The sequence below is a fragment of the Hypanus sabinus genome, chromosome 11, assembly GCF_030144855.1.
Source record: "Hypanus sabinus isolate sHypSab1 chromosome 11, sHypSab1.hap1, whole genome shotgun sequence".
Classification (NCBI taxonomy): Eukaryota; Metazoa; Chordata; class Chondrichthyes; order Myliobatiformes; family Dasyatidae; genus Hypanus; species Hypanus sabinus.
Genome location: NC_082716.1, coordinates 90,159,516 through 90,181,353, shown reverse-complemented (window position 1 = coordinate 90,181,353; position 21,838 = coordinate 90,159,516). Strand labels below are relative to the sequence as shown.

The 21,838-nt window shown below is 38.6% G+C and overlaps 2 protein-coding genes across 4 annotated transcripts in view; both read left to right on the top strand.

Annotated features, from left to right (window-relative positions):
- The window catches only part of LOC132402188 (quinone oxidoreductase-like protein 2), a 55,270-nt gene extending 33,524 nt beyond the window's left edge, over positions 1-21,746 (top strand). For 2 of the 3 annotated variants that reach the window (XM_059984887.1, XM_059984886.1), the window contains 3 exons: positions 14,179-14,360; positions 16,286-16,514; positions 21,540-21,746. In XM_059984887.1, coding sequence (XP_059840870.1) covers positions 14,179-14,360; positions 16,286-16,514; positions 21,540-21,608 — 480 coding nt within the window. In that variant the 3' untranslated portion in view covers positions 21,609-21,746. The remainder of the gene's footprint in view (positions 1-14,178; positions 14,361-16,285; positions 16,515-21,539) is intronic. The other variant, XM_059984888.1, reaches the window with a different exon arrangement.
- gtpbp3 (GTP binding protein 3, mitochondrial) lies at positions 17,605-21,533 on the top strand. The gene is made up of 2 exons (XM_059985197.1): positions 17,605-17,702; positions 19,411-21,533. Exons 1-2 carry the CDS (start codon positions 17,605-17,607, stop codon positions 20,921-20,923), a joined length of 1,611 nt encoding a protein of 536 aa, XP_059841180.1. The 3' UTR covers positions 20,924-21,533.
- Positions 21,747-21,838: the final 92 nt, after the last annotated feature.

Genomic DNA, 21,838 nt, shown 5'->3' with positions numbered 1-21,838 from the left:
TAGGCCTAGAACCCTCAAACACTCTTCCTATGACAAGCCATTCAATCCTGAAATTATTTTTGTGAACCTCCTTTGAACCCTGTCCAGTTTCAGCACATCCTTTCTAAGAATAGAGGTCCAAAACTGCTCACAATATTCCAAGTGAGGTCTCACCACTGCTTTATAAAGTCTCAAATTACATCCTTTGCTTTTATACTCTAGTCTCTTTGATATGAATGCTAACATCACATTTGCCTTCCTCACCAGACTCAACCTGCAAATTACAGACAGACAGACAGACTTTATTGATCCCGAGGGAAATTGGGTTTTGTTACAGCCGCACCAACCAAGAATAGTGAAGAAATATAGCATTATAAAACCATAAATAATTAAATAATAATAAGTTAATCATGCCAAGTGGAAATAAGTCCAGGACCAGCCTATTGGCTTAGGATGTCTGACACTCCGAGGGAGGAGTTGTAAAGTTTGATGGCCACAGGCAGGAATGACTTCCTATGACGCACAGTGTTACATCTCGGTGGAATGAGTCTCTGGCTGAATGTACTCCTGTGCCTAACCAGTACATTATGGATGGGAGACATTGTCCAAGATGGCACGCAACTTGGACAGCATCCTCTTTTCAGGCACCATCGTCAGAGAGTCCAGTTCCACCCCCACAACATCACTGGCCTTATGAATGAGTTTGTTGATTCTGTTGGTGTCTGCTACCCTCACCCTGCTGCCCCAGCACACAACAACAAACATGATAGCCCTGGCCACCACAGACTCGTAGAACATCCTCAGCATCGTCTGGCAGATGTTAAAGGACCTCATTCTCCTCAGGAAATAGAGACGGCTCTGACCCTTCTTGTAGACAGCCTGTGTTCTTTGACCAGTCCAGTTTATTGTCCATTTGTATCCCCAGGTATTTGTAATCCTCCACCATGTCCACACTGACCCCTTGGATGGAAACAGGGGTCACCGGTGTCTTAGCCCTCCTCAGGTCCACCACCAGCTCCTTAGTCTTTTTCACATTAAGCTGCAGATGATTCTACTCGCACCATTAACCTTTAGGGAATCCTTCACAAGGACTCCAAAGTCTCTTTGCATCTCAGTTTTTTGTATTTTATCTCTCTTTCATTTCTTCTACCATACACTTGCTGACACTGTGTTCCATCTGCCATTCCTTTACCCATTCTCCTAATCTGTCTAAATCCTTCTGTAGCTTCTTTATTTCCTCAAAACTACCTGTTTCTTGACCTGTCTTCATCTGATCTGCAAACTTTGGAACAAAGCCTCAATTACATCATCCAAATCATTGATATATAATGTAAAGGGAATCAGTCCCAACACAGACCAAGTCACTGGCAGCCAACCGGAAAAGGTTCCCTTTATTCCCACTCTATGCCTCCTGCAAATCAGCCACTTCTTTATTCATGTAGAATCCTTTTTTGTAATACTATAGGCTCATAGCTTGTTAAGCAATCTCACGTGTGGCACCTTGTCAAAGGCCTTCTGAAAATCCAGTGCACAACTTCAACAGATTCTCCTTTGTCTATCCTGCTCACTCTGGCGTATTTTGTCATGTCCTCTAAGTGCCCTGAGACTTCATTCTTAATAACCGCCTGCAACGTCTTCCCAACCACTGAGGTCAGACTAACTGGACTATAGATTCCTTTCTTCTGCCTCTCTCCCTTCTTAAAGAGTGGAGTGGCATTTACAATTTTCCAGTCTTCCGGAAACATTCCAGAATCTAGTGCTTCTTGAAAGATCATTACTAATGCCTCCATGATCTCTTCAGCCACCTCTTTTAGAATTCTGGGGTGTCCACCATCTGGTCCAGGTGACTTATCTACCTCAGACCTTTCAGTTTCCCAAGAATCTTTTCTCTCGTTATGGTAACTTAACTCACTTCATGCCCCAACACCTGGAACTTACACCATGCTGCCTGTGTCTTTCACAGTGAAGACTGTTGCAAGATACTTAATCAGTTCATACACCATTTTGTTCCTCATTACTACCTCTCCAGCATAATTTTCCAGATATCTATTCCCACTTCTTGTTTACACTTAATGTATCTGAAGAAACTTTTGTTATATCTTATTTCTATCTGGTGCTCTGTTGCCTAGCATTTTGGTAGGAGTATGTGGAGGGATAAACAGAACCAGGGAAAGGTCCCTCTGGAGAGGTGTCTGTGCTGTGGAGGACTTTGCCCTTGCCTATTCTATTTTGAATTGTATTTTATTTTGAAAGTATTTTACTTCGGGGGAAAATATTTGCTTTTGCACACTGACAAATGTTTCCTGTCCAACATTGTGAATACTGAACAATAAAGCACTGTGGAGTCTGAGTAACATGGTAGGATGGCAAAGCTTTTTTAAAAATACCTGTGCTAGCTTGAATCTGATTCCAACACACTGGATGGTTGACTTCCACAACCATCGCCAAGAGGAGCTCAGTAGCAACAACACTGAACTGATCTGGCAGCTTGGAATGTAAGTGTACTCCTTCACAATCTGTAACTTCATGGCCCAGGATATCCCTCACTCACCATTACTATTGAGCAAGGGAATACCCTGGATTCAGCAATGAATAAGATGTATAAGATATAGTTGTATAAGATGATGAGATGCATTGATCATGTGGATACTCAGAGGCTTTTCCCAGGGCTGAAATGGCTGCCACAAGAGGACACAGGTTTAAGGTGCTTGGGAGTAGGTACAGAGCTGTGACTTTACTCTTTAGAACGTAGAAAAATGAGGGGATTTGATAGATGTACACTCTTCGGGATTTGAATGTTTCAGGTCACTTTCTTTTTCCTTTTTCTAATTAATTTTGAGACGTGGATATCAGTGGCCAGGCTTGTGTTAATTACAAGATTATGAGAGGCATAGATAGGGTGGATAGTCAGTACCTGTTTCCCAGGGCACCAGTAGCAAACACCAGAGGGCATATGTACAAAATTAAAGGAAGGAAGTTTAGAGCAGACACAGAGGGTTCTTTTCTTTCTTTTTCAATCTTTTTATTGAGTTTCATATATACATATAAAAAAAAACATAACATAATAATGAGTAAATTATGAATACAATAGACTTGAAATCACGTTGATAATAAGATAACAATATCCTATTAAACATCAACAGAAAAAAATACCTTAATCAATCAAGTCCATATGATTATATATGAAAAAAAAACAAAAATAACCGTTAGAAGAAGAAAAAATTTGAAAATATGTGAAAAAAAATATATATTAAGAAAAATAAAACACTAAACTAAACTAACATGGGCAATAATAATAGCTTACAAGTATATGATAGTGTCAAAAAACTCCAGAACTCCATACCTGAACATGAATAAGCAGAAAGAAGGTCTGGAAAAGGCCAAATTAATTCATATGAAAAGGTCTCCAAGTTTCTTCAAATTTAATTGATGAGTCAAAAATAGTGCTTCTAATTTTTTCCAGGCTCAAATAAGAAATAGTTTGAGAAAACCACTGGAACGTGGTAGGAGGATTTACTTCTTTCCAGTTTTGTAATATAGACCTTCTGGCCATTAACGTTACAAAAGCAATCATTCGTCTGATTGAAGGGGAAAACTGATTACCATCTTCATTTGGTATGCCAAAAATTGCAGTAATAAAATGAGGTTGTAAATCTATATTCCAAATTGAGGAAATGGTAGTAAATATGCCCTTCCAATAGTTATGTAAAGTGGGACATGACCAAAACATATGGGTCAATGAGGCCACTTCTGAATGACATCTGTCACATTGAGGGTTAATGTGAGAATAGAATCAAGCAAGTTTATCTTTAGACATATGAGCTCTATGTACAATTTTAAATTGTATTAAAGCATGTTTAGCACATATAGAAGAGGAATTAACCATTTGCAAATTTTTTTCCCATTTATCTGTTGATATATTATATCGAAGTTCTTTTTCCCATTCTTGTTTAATTCTAACTGATATTTCTGGTTGTATCTTCATAATCATATTATAAATAAAAGCTACTAATCCCTTCTGACAAGGGTTTAAGGTAAAAATCAAATCTGTAAAATCCACTAAAGTTGAATTAGGAAAAGATGGTAATGTATGTTTAATAACAGGATTAGATATTTGTTTATTAAATTTAACTAAATCAGCAGGAAGACAAGAACCAAGAACAGAGAATAGAGAATATTCCTTTACCTCATTACATTCCAAATTTACCCACTGTGGGCACAATGGTGAATCCAAATCTAGTTTCCAATACATTAAATTACGAATATTATTTGCCCAATAATAAAATCTAAAGTTAGGTAAAGCTAAACCACCATCTTTTTTAGATTTTTGTAATTGCCTTTTACTTAACCTAGGGTTTTTATTTTGCCACACAAATGAGGAAATTTTTATCAAAAAAATGTTATCAAATGTTATCAAAAAAAGATTTAGAAATAAAAATTGTTAAGGCTTGAAATAAGTATAAAAATTTCGGTAAAATCATCATTTTAACAGCATTAATCCGACCAATTAATGATAAAAATAAAGGAGACCATCTTGTAGTAAGTTGATGAATTTGATGAAGCATAGGTAAAAAATTCAGTCTAAATAAATCTTTATATTTCTTGGTAATTTTTATACCTAAATAGGTAAAGTTATCAGTAACAACTTTAAATGGTATCCTATCACTCAATAAAGTTTGTGCATTTAAAGGAAATAATTCACTCTTATCTCAGTTTAGTTTATAACCAGAAAAAATACCAAATTGAACCAACAAGGATAAAATAGCGGGAATAGACCTATCAGGGTCAGAAATATATAACAGCAAGTCATCAGCATAAAGTGATAATTTGTATAACTTCTCATTACGGGTAGTACCAAAAATATTAGGAGATTCACGAATAGCAATAGCTAAAGGTTCTAATGCAATATTAAATAATAAAGGACTTAAGGGACAGCCTTGTCTCGTACCACGAGATAATTGAAAAAAAGAGGATCTATAGTTATTTGTAAGAACAGAAGCAACAGGTTTATAATATATTAATTTAATCCATGATATAAAGTTAGGACTAAAATTAAAATTTCTCAATGTATTAAATAAGTATGTCCATTCAACTCTATCAAAAGCTTTTTCAGCATCTAATGAGATAACACATTCTGGGATTGTGGGTGGTGAAGTATGAATTATATTAATCAATTTTCTAACATTAAAAAAGGAATACCGATTCCTCATAAAACCAGTTTGATCTTCTGAAATAATCTGTGATAGTACTTTTTCTAATCTAATGGCTAAAATTTTTGTAAGAATCTTAGAATCTACATTTAATAGTGATATAGGGCGATAAGATTTACATAAAGTAGGATCTTTATCTTTTTTGAGAATTAGAGAGATATTAGCTTCATAAAAAGATTGAGGTAATCTCTTCTTAGCAAACGCATCATTAAAAATTTCACATAACCAAGGAGAGAGCAAAGAAGAAAAAGTTTTAAAAAATTCTACTATATAACCATCAGGACCAGGAGCTTTCCCTGAATTCATTGATGAGATAGCCTCTCCTATTTCCACCATAGAGATAGGAGCATCTAACAGGCTATGGTCTTCATCTATCAGTTTAGGAATATTCAAATTGTTAAAAAAAATTATCTATCATGTACTGGTCACCATCAAATTCTGATTGATATAAAGATTTATAAAAATCTTGAAAAGTATTATTAATTTCTTTATGATCAGTAGTTAAATTACCATCTTGTTTGTGAATTTTAATAATTTGTCGCTTAGTCGAAATAGCTTTTAATTGATTAGCTAACAGTTTGCCAGTTCGATCACTGTGAATATAGAATTGAGCCCTGGTCCTAATTAATTGATTTTCAATTGAAGAAGATAATAGTAAACTATGTTCCATTTGAAGCTCAACTCTCTTCTTATAAAGTTCTTTGGTAGGAGTCACGGAATAAATCTTATCAATTTCCTTGATTTTATCCACTAATAAAGCAATATCTAAATATCTCTGTTTTCTTTTACCAACAGAATATGAGATAATTTGTCCACGGATAAAAGCCTTAAAAGAGTCCCAAAGTATTCCTCTGTCAATTTCTTCAGTATAGTTTGTTGAGAAAAACAAGTCAATTTGCTGTTTTATGTAGGTGATAAATTCTGGGTCTTGAAGCAAAGTAGCATTAAGCCTCCAAGATCTGATATTATTGGAATAGTCCGAAATCTTAATAGATAACTTCAAAGGTGCATGATCCGAAATAGTAATAGAATCATATTTACAATCAATAACATCCGTTAATAACCGATGATCAATAAGAAAATAGTCAATTCTAGAATAGCTATGATATACATGTGAAAAAAATGAAAATTCTTTATCTTTAGGGTTCAAAAACCACCATATTTCTGTAATTCCCGAATCAACCATAAAAGAATTAATAAGTAGGGCTGATCTATTCGGAAGAGTACGGATAGGTTTAGATCTATCCATCGAAGGATTCAAACAACAATTAAAATCTCCACCCATTATCAACATATATTCATTTAGATTAGGAAGGGAAGTAAATAAACGTTTAAAAAATTCAGGGCAGTCAAAGTTTGGAGCATAAATATTAACTAGAACAACTTTCCGATTAAAAAGTGAGCCAGTTATCAACAAAAATCTACCCTGTGGGTCAGAAATAATTTCATGATGTGTAAACGATATTGAAGGGTCTATAAAAATAGACACACCCCTAATTTTAGCGGTACAATTCGAGTGAAATTGTTGACCCTTCTCGAACCTAAAAAAACGTTGATTATCCTCCCTCCTGATATGGGTCTCCTGTGCAAAGATAATATTAGCGTTCAGTCTATGGAATACTTTAAATATTTTTTTACGTTTAATCGGATGATTTAAACCATTAGTATTCCAGGAGATAAAGTTAACAGATTTATCCATCATGCTAATATTAGTTGTGTGTATCATAAAAGGTTAAAAAGACACATAACCCACAATTCAGGAAGGAGGAAAATTGATTCAGGAGCAACCGGAGAACATGACACCTCAACAATATTAATAATTTAAAGTCGGCCCATAAACTAAAAGCAAAAAAATAAAGAGCAAAAGCGTGAAAAAAGATCCCTACCCCCTTCCCCCCACCCTTCGAAAAAAAGCCAAGCGGCAGGCGCATAATCTAATACTAACATTACCCCCATTTCAAGATGGCAGCTCTATAAAAAGATTAAAAGAAAACTATATAACACCCAGATTAAGATATAGAGTTGCAAAAAGAAAATATATATCAATCAGAATAAAAAACTAATATAATAAAACAAACAATCATTAATAAAAAAAAGTATAAACATCAAAATTTGAAAGTGTAATATACCTTTAAAAAAAAATCCCGTGTTCAGAAACAAGATGACGTTTCAAAAGCAAAGACTTATGGGAAGAAGAAACGCCATTTTGAAAAAGCCATATTACTAAATACAAATGTGAGTTCAGCAATCTATTAAAAGACAAAATAGGATTAAAAAAAAAGGGATATAATAAACAGTGCAATATATATAAAAAAAAAGACCAAAAATCCAAAACATTCATCCCATTTCTAAGTACAGGCAAACAAATAAATGCTTACAAAAAACAGAATCTTACGGGAAAAAGAAATGACATCTTAAAAAAAAGTAAATCATTATTGCAAAATATAAACGTATATGACCAAAACAGAAAGAAGAAAAAAAAGAAAATATTATAAAAATTAAAAGGAACATCTATAAACAATGATGATAGTAAAAAAAACCAGACCCGTAGATCAAAATAAGAAGTTATAACCCAGCTTCATAGGTTAAAACTTAAAATAAAAAGATATCCTCTCTCCGAAAAATCTTCCACATAACACATAGTTCAAGTTGCACTAGAAGATCGAAATTCTTCAGCAAATTTCTTCGCTTCTTCCGGAGTGTTAAAAATTTGCTGACTGTTGTCGTTCAGCGTAATTCTAAGCTTCGCTGGATACATTAAAGCTTGTTTAAGTCCAATCAAGTAAATCTCTGCCATCACTGGTTTAAAAGCGATTCTGGCTCTCATTACCTCGTAGGAATAATCCTCAACAATTCGAAATTTGTTATTTTAAGAAATCATACCTTTTTTACGAGCTAATCGAATTAAAAGCTCTTTCTCACGAGGATAATGAAGGCGAACAATCACCACTCGTGGTTTATCAGTCGTAGACGAAAACCTCGCAACTCTGTGAGCACGGTCAATAACAGGTTTAGTTTGCAAACCTTCATCACTGAAAATTTCCCACAGTAATTTAGAGAAAAATTCAGTTAAATCACCGGACTGAACTCTTTCGGGAAACCCGATAATTCGCAAATTCTGTCTGCGAGATCGATTTTCGAGATCAGTAATTTTAAACTTATACTGATCTACAGTTTTAAGAGTCGATTGTACCTTCTTATCCAACACTTCAATTGTACGTACTTTTTCAACAATTAATTTTTCAAGAGTCCCCCTTATCTTCATGCCGCTGAATATCCGATGCCTGCGACTGAAGCTTAGTATCAAGCGATCTAACAACTCCTTCAAGTTCAGACATTTTCGTGGTAAGCTTGTTTTCCAAACTTGCCATTTTACTTTCCAAACTTGCCATTTTACTTTCCAGCCTGTTTTCCAAACTTGCCATTTTACTTTCCATCCTGCTTTCCAAACTTGCAAGTTTAGTGTCCAGAAGATTAGAAATTGCATCGATAGATAAAGGCTCCTTAGACGATTTCTTACTAGTAGCCATTTTAAGTTCGACAGAGTTAGATCAAATATAGTTTTAGGAAAAAAAAAGTCAATCGAAAATATCAACTTATTTGATTAAATTCGAAAAGATTTGATTAAAGGGTGATTATAGTTAAAAAAGTAAAGACCGCCTAAAAGGCAGGTGTTTACGTCGCCATCTTGAAACTCCTCCCCCCACACAGAGGGTTGTGAGTGCCTGGAATGACTTGCCAGGGATGGTGGTGGAGGCTAAAACATTAGGGGTATTTAAGAGCCTCGTGGACAGGCACATGGAAGAAAGAAAAATGGAGGGTTATAGGGTAGTGTGGGATTAGTACTTCCTTTTTAAGGATTATATGGGTCGGCACAACATGGAGGGCTGAAGGGCCTGTACTGTGCTGTAGTGTTCTATGGTGGCAATGGTGGTAGAGGTGGATACGATAGGGTCTTTTAAGAGACTTTTAGATAGGTACATGGGGCTTAGAAAAATAGAGGGCTATGGGTAACCCTAGATCATTTCTAAGGTAGGGACATGTTCAGCACAACTTTATGGGCTGAAGGCCTGCATTGTGTTGTAGGTTTTCTATGTTTCTACGAATATAATAGGACACCCTAGCAACAGTATCAGGAATACCAAGAACAAAGAGCCAACTTGATGAATGTACCTACATTTGCACTAAACAACAAAACAAGCATATAGTTAAAGTTATGCTGCAAACAACGGATCCAGATTAAAGCCCTGAAAATGGAGCAGCCTGGGCTGTGGGCAGCAAGAACTACATAGTATTTCTGGGCTGCCATGGAAATAATAAGAGCCTGGCAATGACCAGCTCAAACAAGAGAGAAACTAACCATCTGCAGTGTCATTGCAAACTTCCCCACCATTACACTCTGGGGGAGTTGGTGAGTAGAAGATGGGAGTTGAGGCTCAATTCTAATCAGCATATTGACTAAACCATCTGATGCTACAAGAGTAGGAATTTGCAGTGAGCAGTTTACCTTCTGAATCTATGGTTCAGGAGCATGAGTGAATTCACCTGGATACCAGTGCTTAGGAAGCTCAATGCAATCCAGCGCAAAGCAGCCACATAATTGGCACTGTAAACCCAACACCATTGACTCACCTTGGCTGCATTATCTATCACCTGTAAATAACACTACTTAACTCACCTTTTAAAGCATCTCTACCAACAAGAAGGGCAACGGCATCCTCATGACCTTGACTTTATCTCAATTCCACCATTCATCCAGGTTACAAGTGTTCAGGAAGATAGCTTATTACGTACCTCCCAAGTGCAGCTGGGGACTAGGTATTAACACAAGCATAGCCACTGATGTCCACATCTCAAAATTAATTAGAAAAAGGAAAAAAAAAATGTGACCTGAAACATTCAAGTCTCGAAGAGTGTGCAGACTGAAGATCCCTCAGCAATGTACGTCGGAGAGTGCAGCAGTGCTCGGTGAGTGGGTTAAAAGCAGTGCAGGAGGATGCACATGTCTTGACCACCTCTTCAGTCAAGAAAGCACTGCAGTGTCTCCACTGCCTGAAAAGATTGAGGAGAATGAGACTCCCTTATCACCAATTTTTACAGGAGCACCATCAAGACTGACCTGAGCAGCTGCATCACCATCTGGTACGAGAATTGCAAGGCACTGACCGTATGTCCCCAGAAAGGGTGACGGGGACTGCTGGGAGGATCAGCAGGGTCTCTTTTCCACCCATGCGAGATAATTATCAGGAGCACTACATGCACAGGGCCCTTAACATTGTCCCATCCATCCAACAATCTCTTTGACCCCCTACCATCAGGCAGGAGGTACCATAGCATTAAGACAAGGACTGAAACATCGACTGTACTTACATTTCCACAGGTGCTGCCCGGCCTGCTGAGTTCCTCCAGCATTTTAGGATGGAAAGCAGTTTCTTCCCCAGGCTCCCTGCCACTACCCAAGTCTCATCACATAAGAAGCTATATACTGTTTACTTTTTGGCTTGTTTCATATATACACCTCATTATCAATGACCTGGATGAGGAAGTGGAGGGATAGGTTATTAAATTTGCTGATGACCCAAAGGTTGCTGGTGGTGTGGATAGTGTGGAGGGCTGTCAGAGGTTACAGCAGGACATTGATAGGATGCAAAACTGGGCTGAGAAGTGACAGATGGAGTTCAACCCAGGTAAGTGTGAGGTGGTTCATTTTGGTAGGTCAAATATGATGGCAGAATATAGTATTAACAGTAAGACTCTTGACAGTGTGGAGGATCAGAGGGATCTTGGGGTCTGAGTCCACAGGACACTTGAAGCTGCTGCGCTGGTTGACTCTGTGGATAAGAAGGCATATGGTGTATTGACCTTCATCAACCATGGGACTGAGTTCAAGAGCAGAGAGGTAATGTTGCAGCTATATAGGACCCTGGTCAGACCCCACTTAGAGTACTGTGCTTCAGTTCTGGTCGCCTCACTACAGGAAGAATGCGAAAACTGTAGGTACAGGGGAGATTTACAAGAATGTTGTGGATTGGGGAACATGCCTTATGAGAATAGGCTGAGTGAACTCGGCCTTTTCTCCTTGGAGTGGCGGAGGATGAGAGGTGACCTGATAGAGGTGTATAAGATGATGAGAGGCATTGTTCATGTGGATAGTTAAAACTTACCCCTGACATTTCCCGGGCTGAAATGGCTAACATGAGAGGGCACAGTTTTAAGGTGGTTGTAAGTAGGTACAGTGGAGATGTCAGGGGTACGTTTTTTACACAGAGAATGGTGAGTGTGTGGAATGGGCTGCCGACGATGGTGGTAGAGGCGGAAACGATAGGGTCTTTTAAGAGACTCCTGTATAGGTACATGGAGCTTAGAAAAATAGAGGACTATGGGTAATTTTAGGTAATTTCTAAGTAAGTACATGTTCGACACAGCATTGTGGGCCGAAGGGCCAGTATTGTGCTGTAGGTTTTGAATGTTTCTATTAACTGTGCTCCTCTGTCCACAGATGCTGCCTGACCTACTGTTTCCTGCATTTTCTATTCCTCTTTCAGATTTCCACTGGCTGGAGTTCTTGGTTTTTGATGTTGCCTATTGAGCTTATATTGGACTTGTAATGGCAGCTCAAGATAAACAGCCTCCTCTTAGTGGGATGGGGAAAAGGGGATTGGTGCTCAAACTACCAACTGTCTGCTGAACTCATTTTGTATCAGACATGCATATGGGGGTAAAAATGGCCAACACAAATAGATGTTAAATTTAAACTGCTCAGGTTGGGCTGAGAACATATTGCAAAGAGAGCTATTTTTGGATTAAGTTGATCATCTTGGTGATTCCTGCTCAGTGGGTTCCTCATCTTTACATGGTGTCTGATGATATGGCCATCAGTCTCATTTGCATATTTGGGTCAGCAGATGGCAGTCCTGCCTCAAAAATTAGAATGCAGTACCTTCAGGCTAAACTTCAGAATTTCCTTTAATTGTTCAGGGGGTTTGATCTGTGTGTGGGGAGTCCTTCAGTGATGGAGGTGTTGGGCTTTGTCTTGTGTATTATGATGTGGGAAGATGTTATTAGACAATATAGACAATAGACAGTAGGTGTGGGAGTAGGCCATTTGGCCCTTCTAGCCAGCACCGCCATTCACTGTGATCATGGCTGATCATACACAATCAGTACCCCATTCCTGCCCTCTATTCCTGTTCCTTCCCACAGATCAGTCTGAAAAGTGCAGGGTCTTTTTGTATTTATAAATTCGTACATCAGCCTACACCATTAGTCATTTCCCCCACTCATCTTCTCAGTGGAATTCTCCAAAGTGTACGTCCTCCAAGGGTACAAAATGTCAACCTTGTTTTCATGTAATCAATTACTATGAAACTATCCACGCCATCTTTGATGTGATAAGGAAGGCTGCACTTTTAGAAATATTTCCATCTAATGACAGCATATAAATGATCTCTGTGTGGGAGACACATAAATCCTCCCCCCACTTATCTTTCTTCGTCAAATCAATGTCTTCCTCCTTTCTCTCACAACTTTTCCCCTCAATGTGTTCTATGCTCTTCACTGCAATTACCATTTGGTAGTGAGTTCCACTTTCACCGGACTGCATTATTTACTTGGTATGTGCACATAACTGTCTCCTCACATGCAGACTTCAGTGTTGTTAGACCAATTAAGTGTGTTGGAAGGTCACTTGTAACATTGCCTCTCTCCAAAGCCATAAAATGACTTCACCTGGTTGCCAGTTAAAAAAAATTGTCCATGACCTATTGTAAAAGCTGTTCTCAATTTCTTTGTAATGAGCATGGAGATAGTAAACAATATGCTGTTTGCTTCCTTGATTCCTACTCATTGTTCCAAAGTATTTCTAGAGTTACCTCCTGATCAGGTAGCCAGCACTGTTGAGCACATCTTGATGGGAAGGAGGCATATGGTGTATTGTGTAGGTTTTTTGGAATGGAGGATCATGTGTAGCGTGGATTTTATTAACCAGCTTTTAGTTTACAAGACATCAAAAAGTTTGTAAGAGATTGTTATCTCAGAGAAAGTCCAGGCAAGTTGAGTGGTAAGTTAAAGATGTAATGTGCAAAGTTACATGCAGCTATATATTAGCCATGAGATCTATATGAAACCAATGCAAAAAGGTTGGACCATTCTGCATTGCTACCTGGAGACAGGAACTGAGTTTGGGGCTTCTGGTGACCCTGTTGATTCCGAGATTGCTTGAGTGACAAACTGTTTGGAATACTTCTGCTGTAGTCATCTGAACGTGCCCATGAGTAGTCACAGTTCTGCTTAATGCCATGTTAGAATAGGGTCTCACGTCAACATCTGTCACTGTGAATGGATTTTGGCTTGTTAAATACTGGCATTGTAGAGGTTACATATACTTCAACTCAGTTTTGACAGAGCATTGTGATCTGACAAAGAGTCTTCAACTCAAAATGTCAGCTCTTGTTTCTCTTCCCACAGATGGGCCTGACTTGCTGAGCGTTTCCAATGTTTCATCTTTTTTTATTTTAGATTTCCAGCTTCTGCAATTTTTTTGATTTCCACATACTGGAGTTTATGTCATTTATTCCTTGGTCAACATGGGCACAATGTGGGCTTTGCATAAGGAACCGTCTGGTTTAATCCAACTAGTTGTGTTTCTGTATCTTGAATTAGACAGTCTAGTCACTGACAAATTTAACCTATCTGTTGTATGTATTTCTCTGAAACATAATCTTCACTACATATTACAATTCTTGTTGGTTACTGTGCAGGCATATTTTTCACACCTTTAAAAGCATTTTCAAAAGTGAATGGCATACTAATCAGCAATCTTCATAAGCATGTCTAGCAGGCACCTCGTCTCCATTGATGAGCACTGACATTATCTCTATTTCTCTGTCTGTCCCTCCCTCTCTCTCTCTCTCATTCTCTTTCTGTGTGTGTCTCTCTCTTTCTTTCTTTCTCTCTGTCTTTCTGTTTGTCTCTCTCTCTCTCTCTCTAGGTCATTGCTGCAGCAGGAACAGATGAGAAGAGTGAACTAGCATTGCAAAGAGGTGCTGTAGCAGCCATCAATTATACCACACAGAGCCTGAAAGAGGAGGTGAAAAAACTGACTGGAAATAAAGGAGTAGATGTGGTTTTTGACGCTGTGGGAGGAGATGTATTCAAGGAAGCTTTCAGCAGGTATTTTCATCATAATGCACTTGTCTATGGCATTAACTACTTAACCACCGAAGTGTGACAGACAACAGGGTGTGGGTTCAAACTTCACCTCTTCAGTTGTCCATCTCAGTATGGGGAGTATTCCTGCAAGACATCAGACTTGTCAGTGGTGGGACAGCGTCAGAGGACCAACAGTGCTGTGTCATGTCTTCAGCTTGACAGTATGGTAAATACGTAACATATCTGGGAATAGGCTGTTTTGACTGCCCCAAGACCCAAAAATGCACCAATAGCCATGATTGACATCAGAATTTGGTGTCAGGGTAGGAAACTGTGCTTTTCATTCTTTCACCCACAAAAGAATGTTAAGTAGAAAGCAGATGGTGTTCTGATTGCATTCATTACTTCACTTGGTGGCTGTATACATGAAGAAGGAGTGTCTGCTATGTCATCTGGGCAATGCTGTGCACCTGTCAGAGAGGTGGTTACTTGTTCAGAAACTGACTAGTCGCCTCACAAGGCTGGAAATGCAGACACCTCTTTGGTGAGAATGAAAAAAAAATGCAGAAATGGTGAAAAGTTGCCAAAATGAGAAGTCATTAAAAAAAGTTCACACACTGGAACCAGATTTCAATACCTGCAGCTTTTGGCTGTGGGGATAGCTGAAAAATTAACACTTGATCTGGCATTAATCGGCACTAATTCTCCATGCTGGTTGGGTGGGGGAATTTCAATGTCTATCACCAAGGAGGTTTGGTAGCTCCACTATAGTGTTGAGCTGGCCAAGCCCTGAAATAAGTGGCTACTAGATTGAATCAACCTAAACAGTAAGTGAACCAGAAGGATACAGCCAGTGAACTGGTGCATCTGGTCACAATAACTTTGGTGGAAGTGATCATTGCACACTTTATGATGAGACCAGCTGCCAGATTCATACCAAGAGTACCCTCAGAATCAGAATCAGGTTTATTATCACTGACGTGTTGTGAACTCTGGTTTTGCAGGTGTAGTAAAGTGCAAGCCTGAAAAATTAATTTGAGGCACAGAATTAAATAGTGCTGAGAGAAATTACAAAGTAGCATTCATAGACTTTTCAAAAATCTGATGGTGCAGAGAAAGAAGCTGTTGCTTAGATATTGAGTGTGGGTTATCAGGATCCTGCACCTCCTCCCTGATGGTAGTAACATGAAGAGGGTGTGTCTCAGATTGTGAGGGTCCTTAAAGATGGATGTCACCATCTTAAAGATCTTGAAGATGTCCTCAATGGTAGGGAAGGTTCTACCTGTGATGGAGTTGGCTGAGTCTACCAGCCTCTGCAGCCCCTTTCCATTCCAGGCAGGGATGCAACCAGTAAGAATGCTCTTCACCGTACATCAATAGAAATTTGCAAGACTTTGGTGATGTACCAAATCTCCCAATAGCTGCTGGGATGCCTTCTTTGTGATTGTATCAATGCGTTTGGCCCAAAATCGATTCTCTAAGATATTGATATCCAAGAAGTTGCTCACCATTTCCATGGCTAACCCCCCCCCCCCCCACCCCCAATGAGGACTGGTGTGTATTCACCTGACTTCCTTTCCTGAAATTCATAATCAATGCCTTGATCTTGTTGACATTGATTACAAGAAGTTTGCTGTGACATCACTCAACCAGCTTAAGGACCAACTCTTACTCCTGTATGCCTCTTACCATTACACACCTTGTTACTACAAATCTTCTGAATGGAATGCACTTCAGCTAAAAATGATCAAATTGGTTGCTATTTAAAAATACTCATCTTCATATTGACTGTTGCATTTCAGCAATGATCACATTTCATAGTTACTTAATGTCTCTGATTTTTTTTAAGCTGTCCTGCAGTCGTAATACAAAAATGTTCATCTTCTTTCATGCCTTGATGTGTTCAACTAGCATTTAACTGAAGGTTTGCTTTCCACTTCTGGCAGCTTATCCTGGGAAGGCAGAATTGTGGTGGTCGGTTTTGCTGGGGGAAATATATCAACCATACCAGCTAATCAACTGCTGCTAAAGAATGTGACAGCCATGGGTGTTTTCTGGGGAAAATATAAAGATCAGCATTACCCAGTCTTCTCCAGGTCCATTACATCTGCAATTCAATTCTGCAAAGAGGGAAGAATCAGTCCTTATATTGGTTCAGTCTTTAAAATGCAACAGGTAAACATTCATTCTACTAGTTCATATTGTATTTTCAGATTCTGTAAATCAGAAACAAAAGTTAAAAAACTGTAAGTACATGTCACATCTGTCAACATCCAATGAAGGAAAAAAGGCAGATTGATATATTGTGTATCATTCTGTGACAGAATGGAAAATAAGTAAATTTATTTGAGGACTATAAACCATATTGTGAAGATGGGGTGATGAGAAGGAAGAATAAAAGGTCCTTGCTGTTTCAGTCAGAAGTTAATGAACTCTCTTAAGTCCCTCAAGTATTTGCTTAGTTACTGGGTGCACAATAGCACACTCCATTTCATTCCTGAGTTTGGGTTACAGCAATATTTCTTGACAATGAACCCAACAAAATACCTGTCAAAATATGATTCTTTTAACATTTTTTTCATACACTGTGAGTTTTTAAACCATACTTGGTGAGTTTTGTATAAATGTATTATCAAATCATTCAACTATCCATTTCTTTCTTCTCCAGTTTGTTGAAAGGAGTTATTTCTATTCTATTAGCTCACATGATTTTATATGCATTTCTCAAATTCTCTTTGTGTGTTCATATTAAGGGAGGTAGCTCTTAAGACATTGTAATAGTCTGTAAGATCAGAAGAAAGTCTTTGCTTCATTCCCTGGTCCCTGTTGAGTTAGCTGACACTGTGATATGGTGGGCAATAGTATATTCAGCCTAACATCACTTACAGGAAACTTCAGCTGTGTTTGACATACAGACATGTTTGGCACAGTAGATCCAGTGGTGCTGCTGACTTAAAGCTCAGGTAACTGGGATTTGATTATGACCTTTTATACAGTCTGTGTTAAGTTAGCATATTTTCCCAATGGCTTTGTGGATTTCCCCTTGTGTAATCTGGTTTCTCCTGAAGATATGCTGGTTACTATAAATTATTCCTTCGTATGGGCCAGTGGTGGTGGGGTGGTGGGTATGTGAGAGAGGTTATTACAAGGAAAGAGGTGGTAGAATGGGATTGATAGGATTGTTTTGAGTGCCAGCATAGGTTAGTGTTGAATGATTTTCTACATAACAATATATAGAAAATACCTGTGGATTTTTGACAATGACATGGTTCAATTCAGTTGTGCTGTTTCTCATGGTGAATTATCCATTTGTCACCTAGATTTGCTCCTGAAAATTGTTCAGTTGATTGAGATTCACGAGAGGTCAGTGGAGCTGTTAAGGAGTAAGGTATTTAGAAGGGGGTCTGAGGGGAACCCTGTTCACCTAGAGAGTGGTGTAAACCTGGAATGCACTGCCAGAGAGAGTATTGGAAGCAAAGTTGCTTACAGCATTTAACAAGTGTTTAGATGAGCACTAGAATCACTTTGATACAGAAGACAATATGTCATGTGCTGGAAAATAGGATTAATACAAGTGGATGCCTATTGATTGTGGCAAGCCGAATGGACTGTGGCCATGCTCTGCGACTCTGTTGATACTTTTCAGAGAGATTAAATCACCTGACTAAATTAACTAATTTTTTGCTGGGCTTATCCATACCGAGTGAAGGAGAATTAGCAGGTAAGGAGAGAAGGTGAAGGCTAAGAGAGTTTAAAGAGAATTCAAACAATATATTTTATCTTCAGAAATGTGGATTAACAGAACCTTGATTTTGAAATGCTTTTAATTTGGTTTAGTTTATTGCATTAATTGAAAAGGCGTTTTTATTATTTAACTGGAAATTAAAGATCTTAAATAGAAACAGAAAATGCTGAGAACACTCAGTAGGTCAGGCAGGATCTATGAACAAAGAAACAGTTAATATTTCGGGTGGAAAAGTTTGACACAGGGTCTTCAACCCGAAATGTTAACTTTCTCTTTTCACAGCTGATCAACTGACGATTTACAGCATTCACAATTGTTATGTAGGCTCTGAATAAAGATGTATTACAAGCTAAAAACAGTTAGCATCGGTAACAGAAATTCTATATTGATCCCCATGAACTGGTTCTATGGATTAACTATTTATATTAGAATCTTAGCTGGTGTCAGATTGTGATTTTCCAATAAGGAGTGGAAACAGTGAAGGAAAAGGACAAGGGAATTGGAGAGAACAGCCTACACCAGATGGGAAATTACTCACAAAGTAGCAGGTTGAAGCTGCAGGCAAATCAGTGATATGCACAAGGATGTGGCAGTCACAGCCAAAATCTGACCTTTTGCAGTTCTATTTTAAGATACTTCAATTACTATGTTATTCCTGTTCAAGTTGGTGGAAAGGATTAATTTTAGAATAGTTTTTATTTGTATATGAATTACACACAGTATTGTTATTTCAACTGTTCCAATTTCAATTCCCCTTGTTTAAAAACAGATTTCCTTTTGTTAGTGAAATTTATGGGAACACATCTCAGCTCCTAGTTTACACTAGTTCTTCTAACTCCATTGTTAAAAAATTCAAATAGCATGAGTCACTGATATCTTTTCCCACCTTATGCTATTGAAATTTAACATGTATGGCTTAATCTCCCTAAATGTGGATACTGATTTATTTTGCCTGTTATGTCTCTACCAAGATATTCTAGTGATACAAAAGGTTTTGACTGAATGCAGATTTAACAAGTTTAATCTTAGTTTATTTGACTTGAGGAAGAGGTAGAAAAGAATGTTGCCAAGTAAATGTATGGAACTTTATGCTTAGCATGTAGTGAATAGAAAATCGACCTCCCCCAACTACCCTTGTTCAGTATCTAGAACTTCAACAGAAAGTGAGTGGGGGTATGATACGTTGTTATGAGGCTAAAACTTCTTCCAGGATGGAATGTTGGATGATGCTTAATGCTTTTTAGATAAATATTGATGCTGGAGAGAATCTCGGGAGTGTTTCTTCTGCTCTGCGCAATGTATATCTTTTGTTTATTTCTTTTGAAGTAATAGACTTTTAATTTTTTTCAAACAGCGTACTCTCCATGCCAGTTTTCTGAAGACACAATGCTCAGACTCCCATGAGAGAAGGACCATTTTTGCACTGAGCTCAGGTCATGGCAAGTGTGGGGTAGCTGTTATCCGAGTGAGTGGCCCTGCTAGTCGGGATGCACTCAGCTCTCTGACTGGCCAGAGACCTCTACCCCCAGCCAGGGCTGCGGTCATCAGGCCATTGCTGGACCCCAGGTCAGGGGAGCGTCTGGATGTGGCCCTGGTATTGTGGTTTCCAGAACCGCGCAGTTTTACTGGAGAGGATTGCTGTGAGTTTCACGTCCATGGTGGATCAGCAGTAGTCAGTGGAGTTCTTCAATCTCTGGGAAGTTTACCTGGGCTGCACCCAGCTGAAGCAGGGGAATTCACTAAACGTGCTTTTCAGAATGGGAAACTGGACTTGACAGAGGTGGAGGGTTTAGGAGATCTCATTCATGCAGAGACAGAAGCCCAAAGAAGGCAGGCATTGAGGCAGATGGCTGGTGACCTGGGACAGCTCTTTCATGCATGGAGTGAGAGGCTAACTCAATGCCTGGCTCATTCAGAAGCTTACATTGATTTCAGCGAAGATGACAACATTGAGGATGGAGTACTGGATACCGTTGACAGTGAAGTGCGAGCATTGCAGAGAGAAATGGACAGTCACCTGTGTGACAGTCGCCGAGGCGAGAGACTGAGGGAGGGAGTTCATGTTGTGATTGTCGGGGTGACAAATGCTGGGAAAAGTAGCCTTTTGAATGCAGTCTGTCAGAAGCCAACTGCCATAGTCTCACCTGTAGCCGGAACAACACGAGATGTCGTGGAGACAGCCCTTAACATTGGGGGGTACCCTGTACTTTTGAGTGACACAGCAGGACTCCGTGAGACATCTGACACTGTGGAGCAAGAGGGCATGAGGCGAGCGCGGCAGAGGCTAAAGCAGGCAGATGTTGTGGTTGTGGTAGTGGATACCACAGAGCTCCCAACAAACATGACTGATGCTGTCCATTTTCTCCAAGATTATCTGAACAAAGTAGTTTTGCATAAATCTAATGAGGAGTTGGATATATCCAGCCCAAGACTGGAAGACTGGATTGTAGTTTGTAATAAAATAGATCTGGTTCAGGTGGAAGATTTCAAACAGCTGCCCAAAATCCATAAAGAACATGGACTGCCTCAGGTGTGCATGCTGTCATGTAAAACCGGCTGTGGTTTTGATGACTTTCTACATCTCCTTAGGGAAAGAGTTGAAAAGATGTGTGGGAACCCCTTGGTTGGAAATCCTAGTCTGACACAAGCCCGTCATCGACTGCACCTCCAGAACTGTACCCAATATCTAAAGCAGTATCACCAGAATCGAGATTTGGACATTGTCCTGGCCACAGAGTATCTGAGAATGGCACTGAGACAACTGGGAAAGATCACTGGAAAAATTGGAGTTGAAGAAATCCTAGAAATTGTGTTCAGGGATTTTTGTATTGGTAAATAAAGCATCCAAAAGTGAGAGTTTATTTTTAACTCTTCTTATCATTGGGACCTTAGATCAGGTGTTTTCTAGATCTTTAGTTCATGTAGGATTGTAGGATTCAAGTGATTGTTGGATTTCCTTAAACTCCTATCAACTCACTTATTTTGTTGCGCTGTGGGGCCATAAGCCACATGTTATGCAAGTAAAATTGTTAGAAAAGTTTTTATTACTGATGATCTGGACCATTAATTTATTTAATGTTGAAAGATTTTGCTTGTGAGTAACTACCTATTTTAATCAATGAACAGCAGAGAAACAGAGCAAGTGTAGATAGCAAACAGAGAAGCCACTCTTTGCTGCTAGTAGTGGAAGAGGTTAATGGTGGCTTGGATGCAAATCGAATGTTGTTTCTGTGGCTGCAATCGTGCAAGCAGGTTGAATTGCCCACATAGGCAGAGAATATCAGAAAATAATGTGAATGGTCAAAAATGGTGTGATACAAAAATAATTAATATTACAATCCAGTAGTTAATCAAAAATGACTAAATGATAGCGATCATAATTGCAATGGTTTCTTAAATTATAGGCAAAGTATGATGGAAATGAGTGTTACTTTATTGGGTTTGTAATTTTCCAGGTAAATGAAGCTTTCCAACACGTGTTGCAGCGCAAGTCCATTGGGAAGGTCATCCTAAACATGAAATGAACTGAAGAAAAATATCCAGAGAAAAGCTGGACTATAAACATAGTATACTGGTCGCATTTTGAAATAGTAAAAATAATTGTATATGCTGTAACTCATTTGCACTAATAGAAATTCTTGTTTTAAAAAAATACAAAAGTACACTCACAGTTTTATTTTTTAACCAGTCTTTTTAAGGTATATGCACATAAAAAAAAGTGCAACGATCAACAATACATGGTGGTTATTTCCAA

Bases quoted from the DNA above. Each gene is read 5' to 3' on its own strand.
- gtpbp3 (XM_059985197.1), top strand. From the start codon at position 17,605: ATGGTTCAATTCAGTTGTGCTGTTTCTCATGGTGAATTATCCATTTGT. The intron at 17,703-19,410 runs GTCAGTGGAGCT...TTTCTTTTGAAG, and splicing joins TTGATTGAGATTCACGAGAG to TAATAGACTTTTAATTTTTT.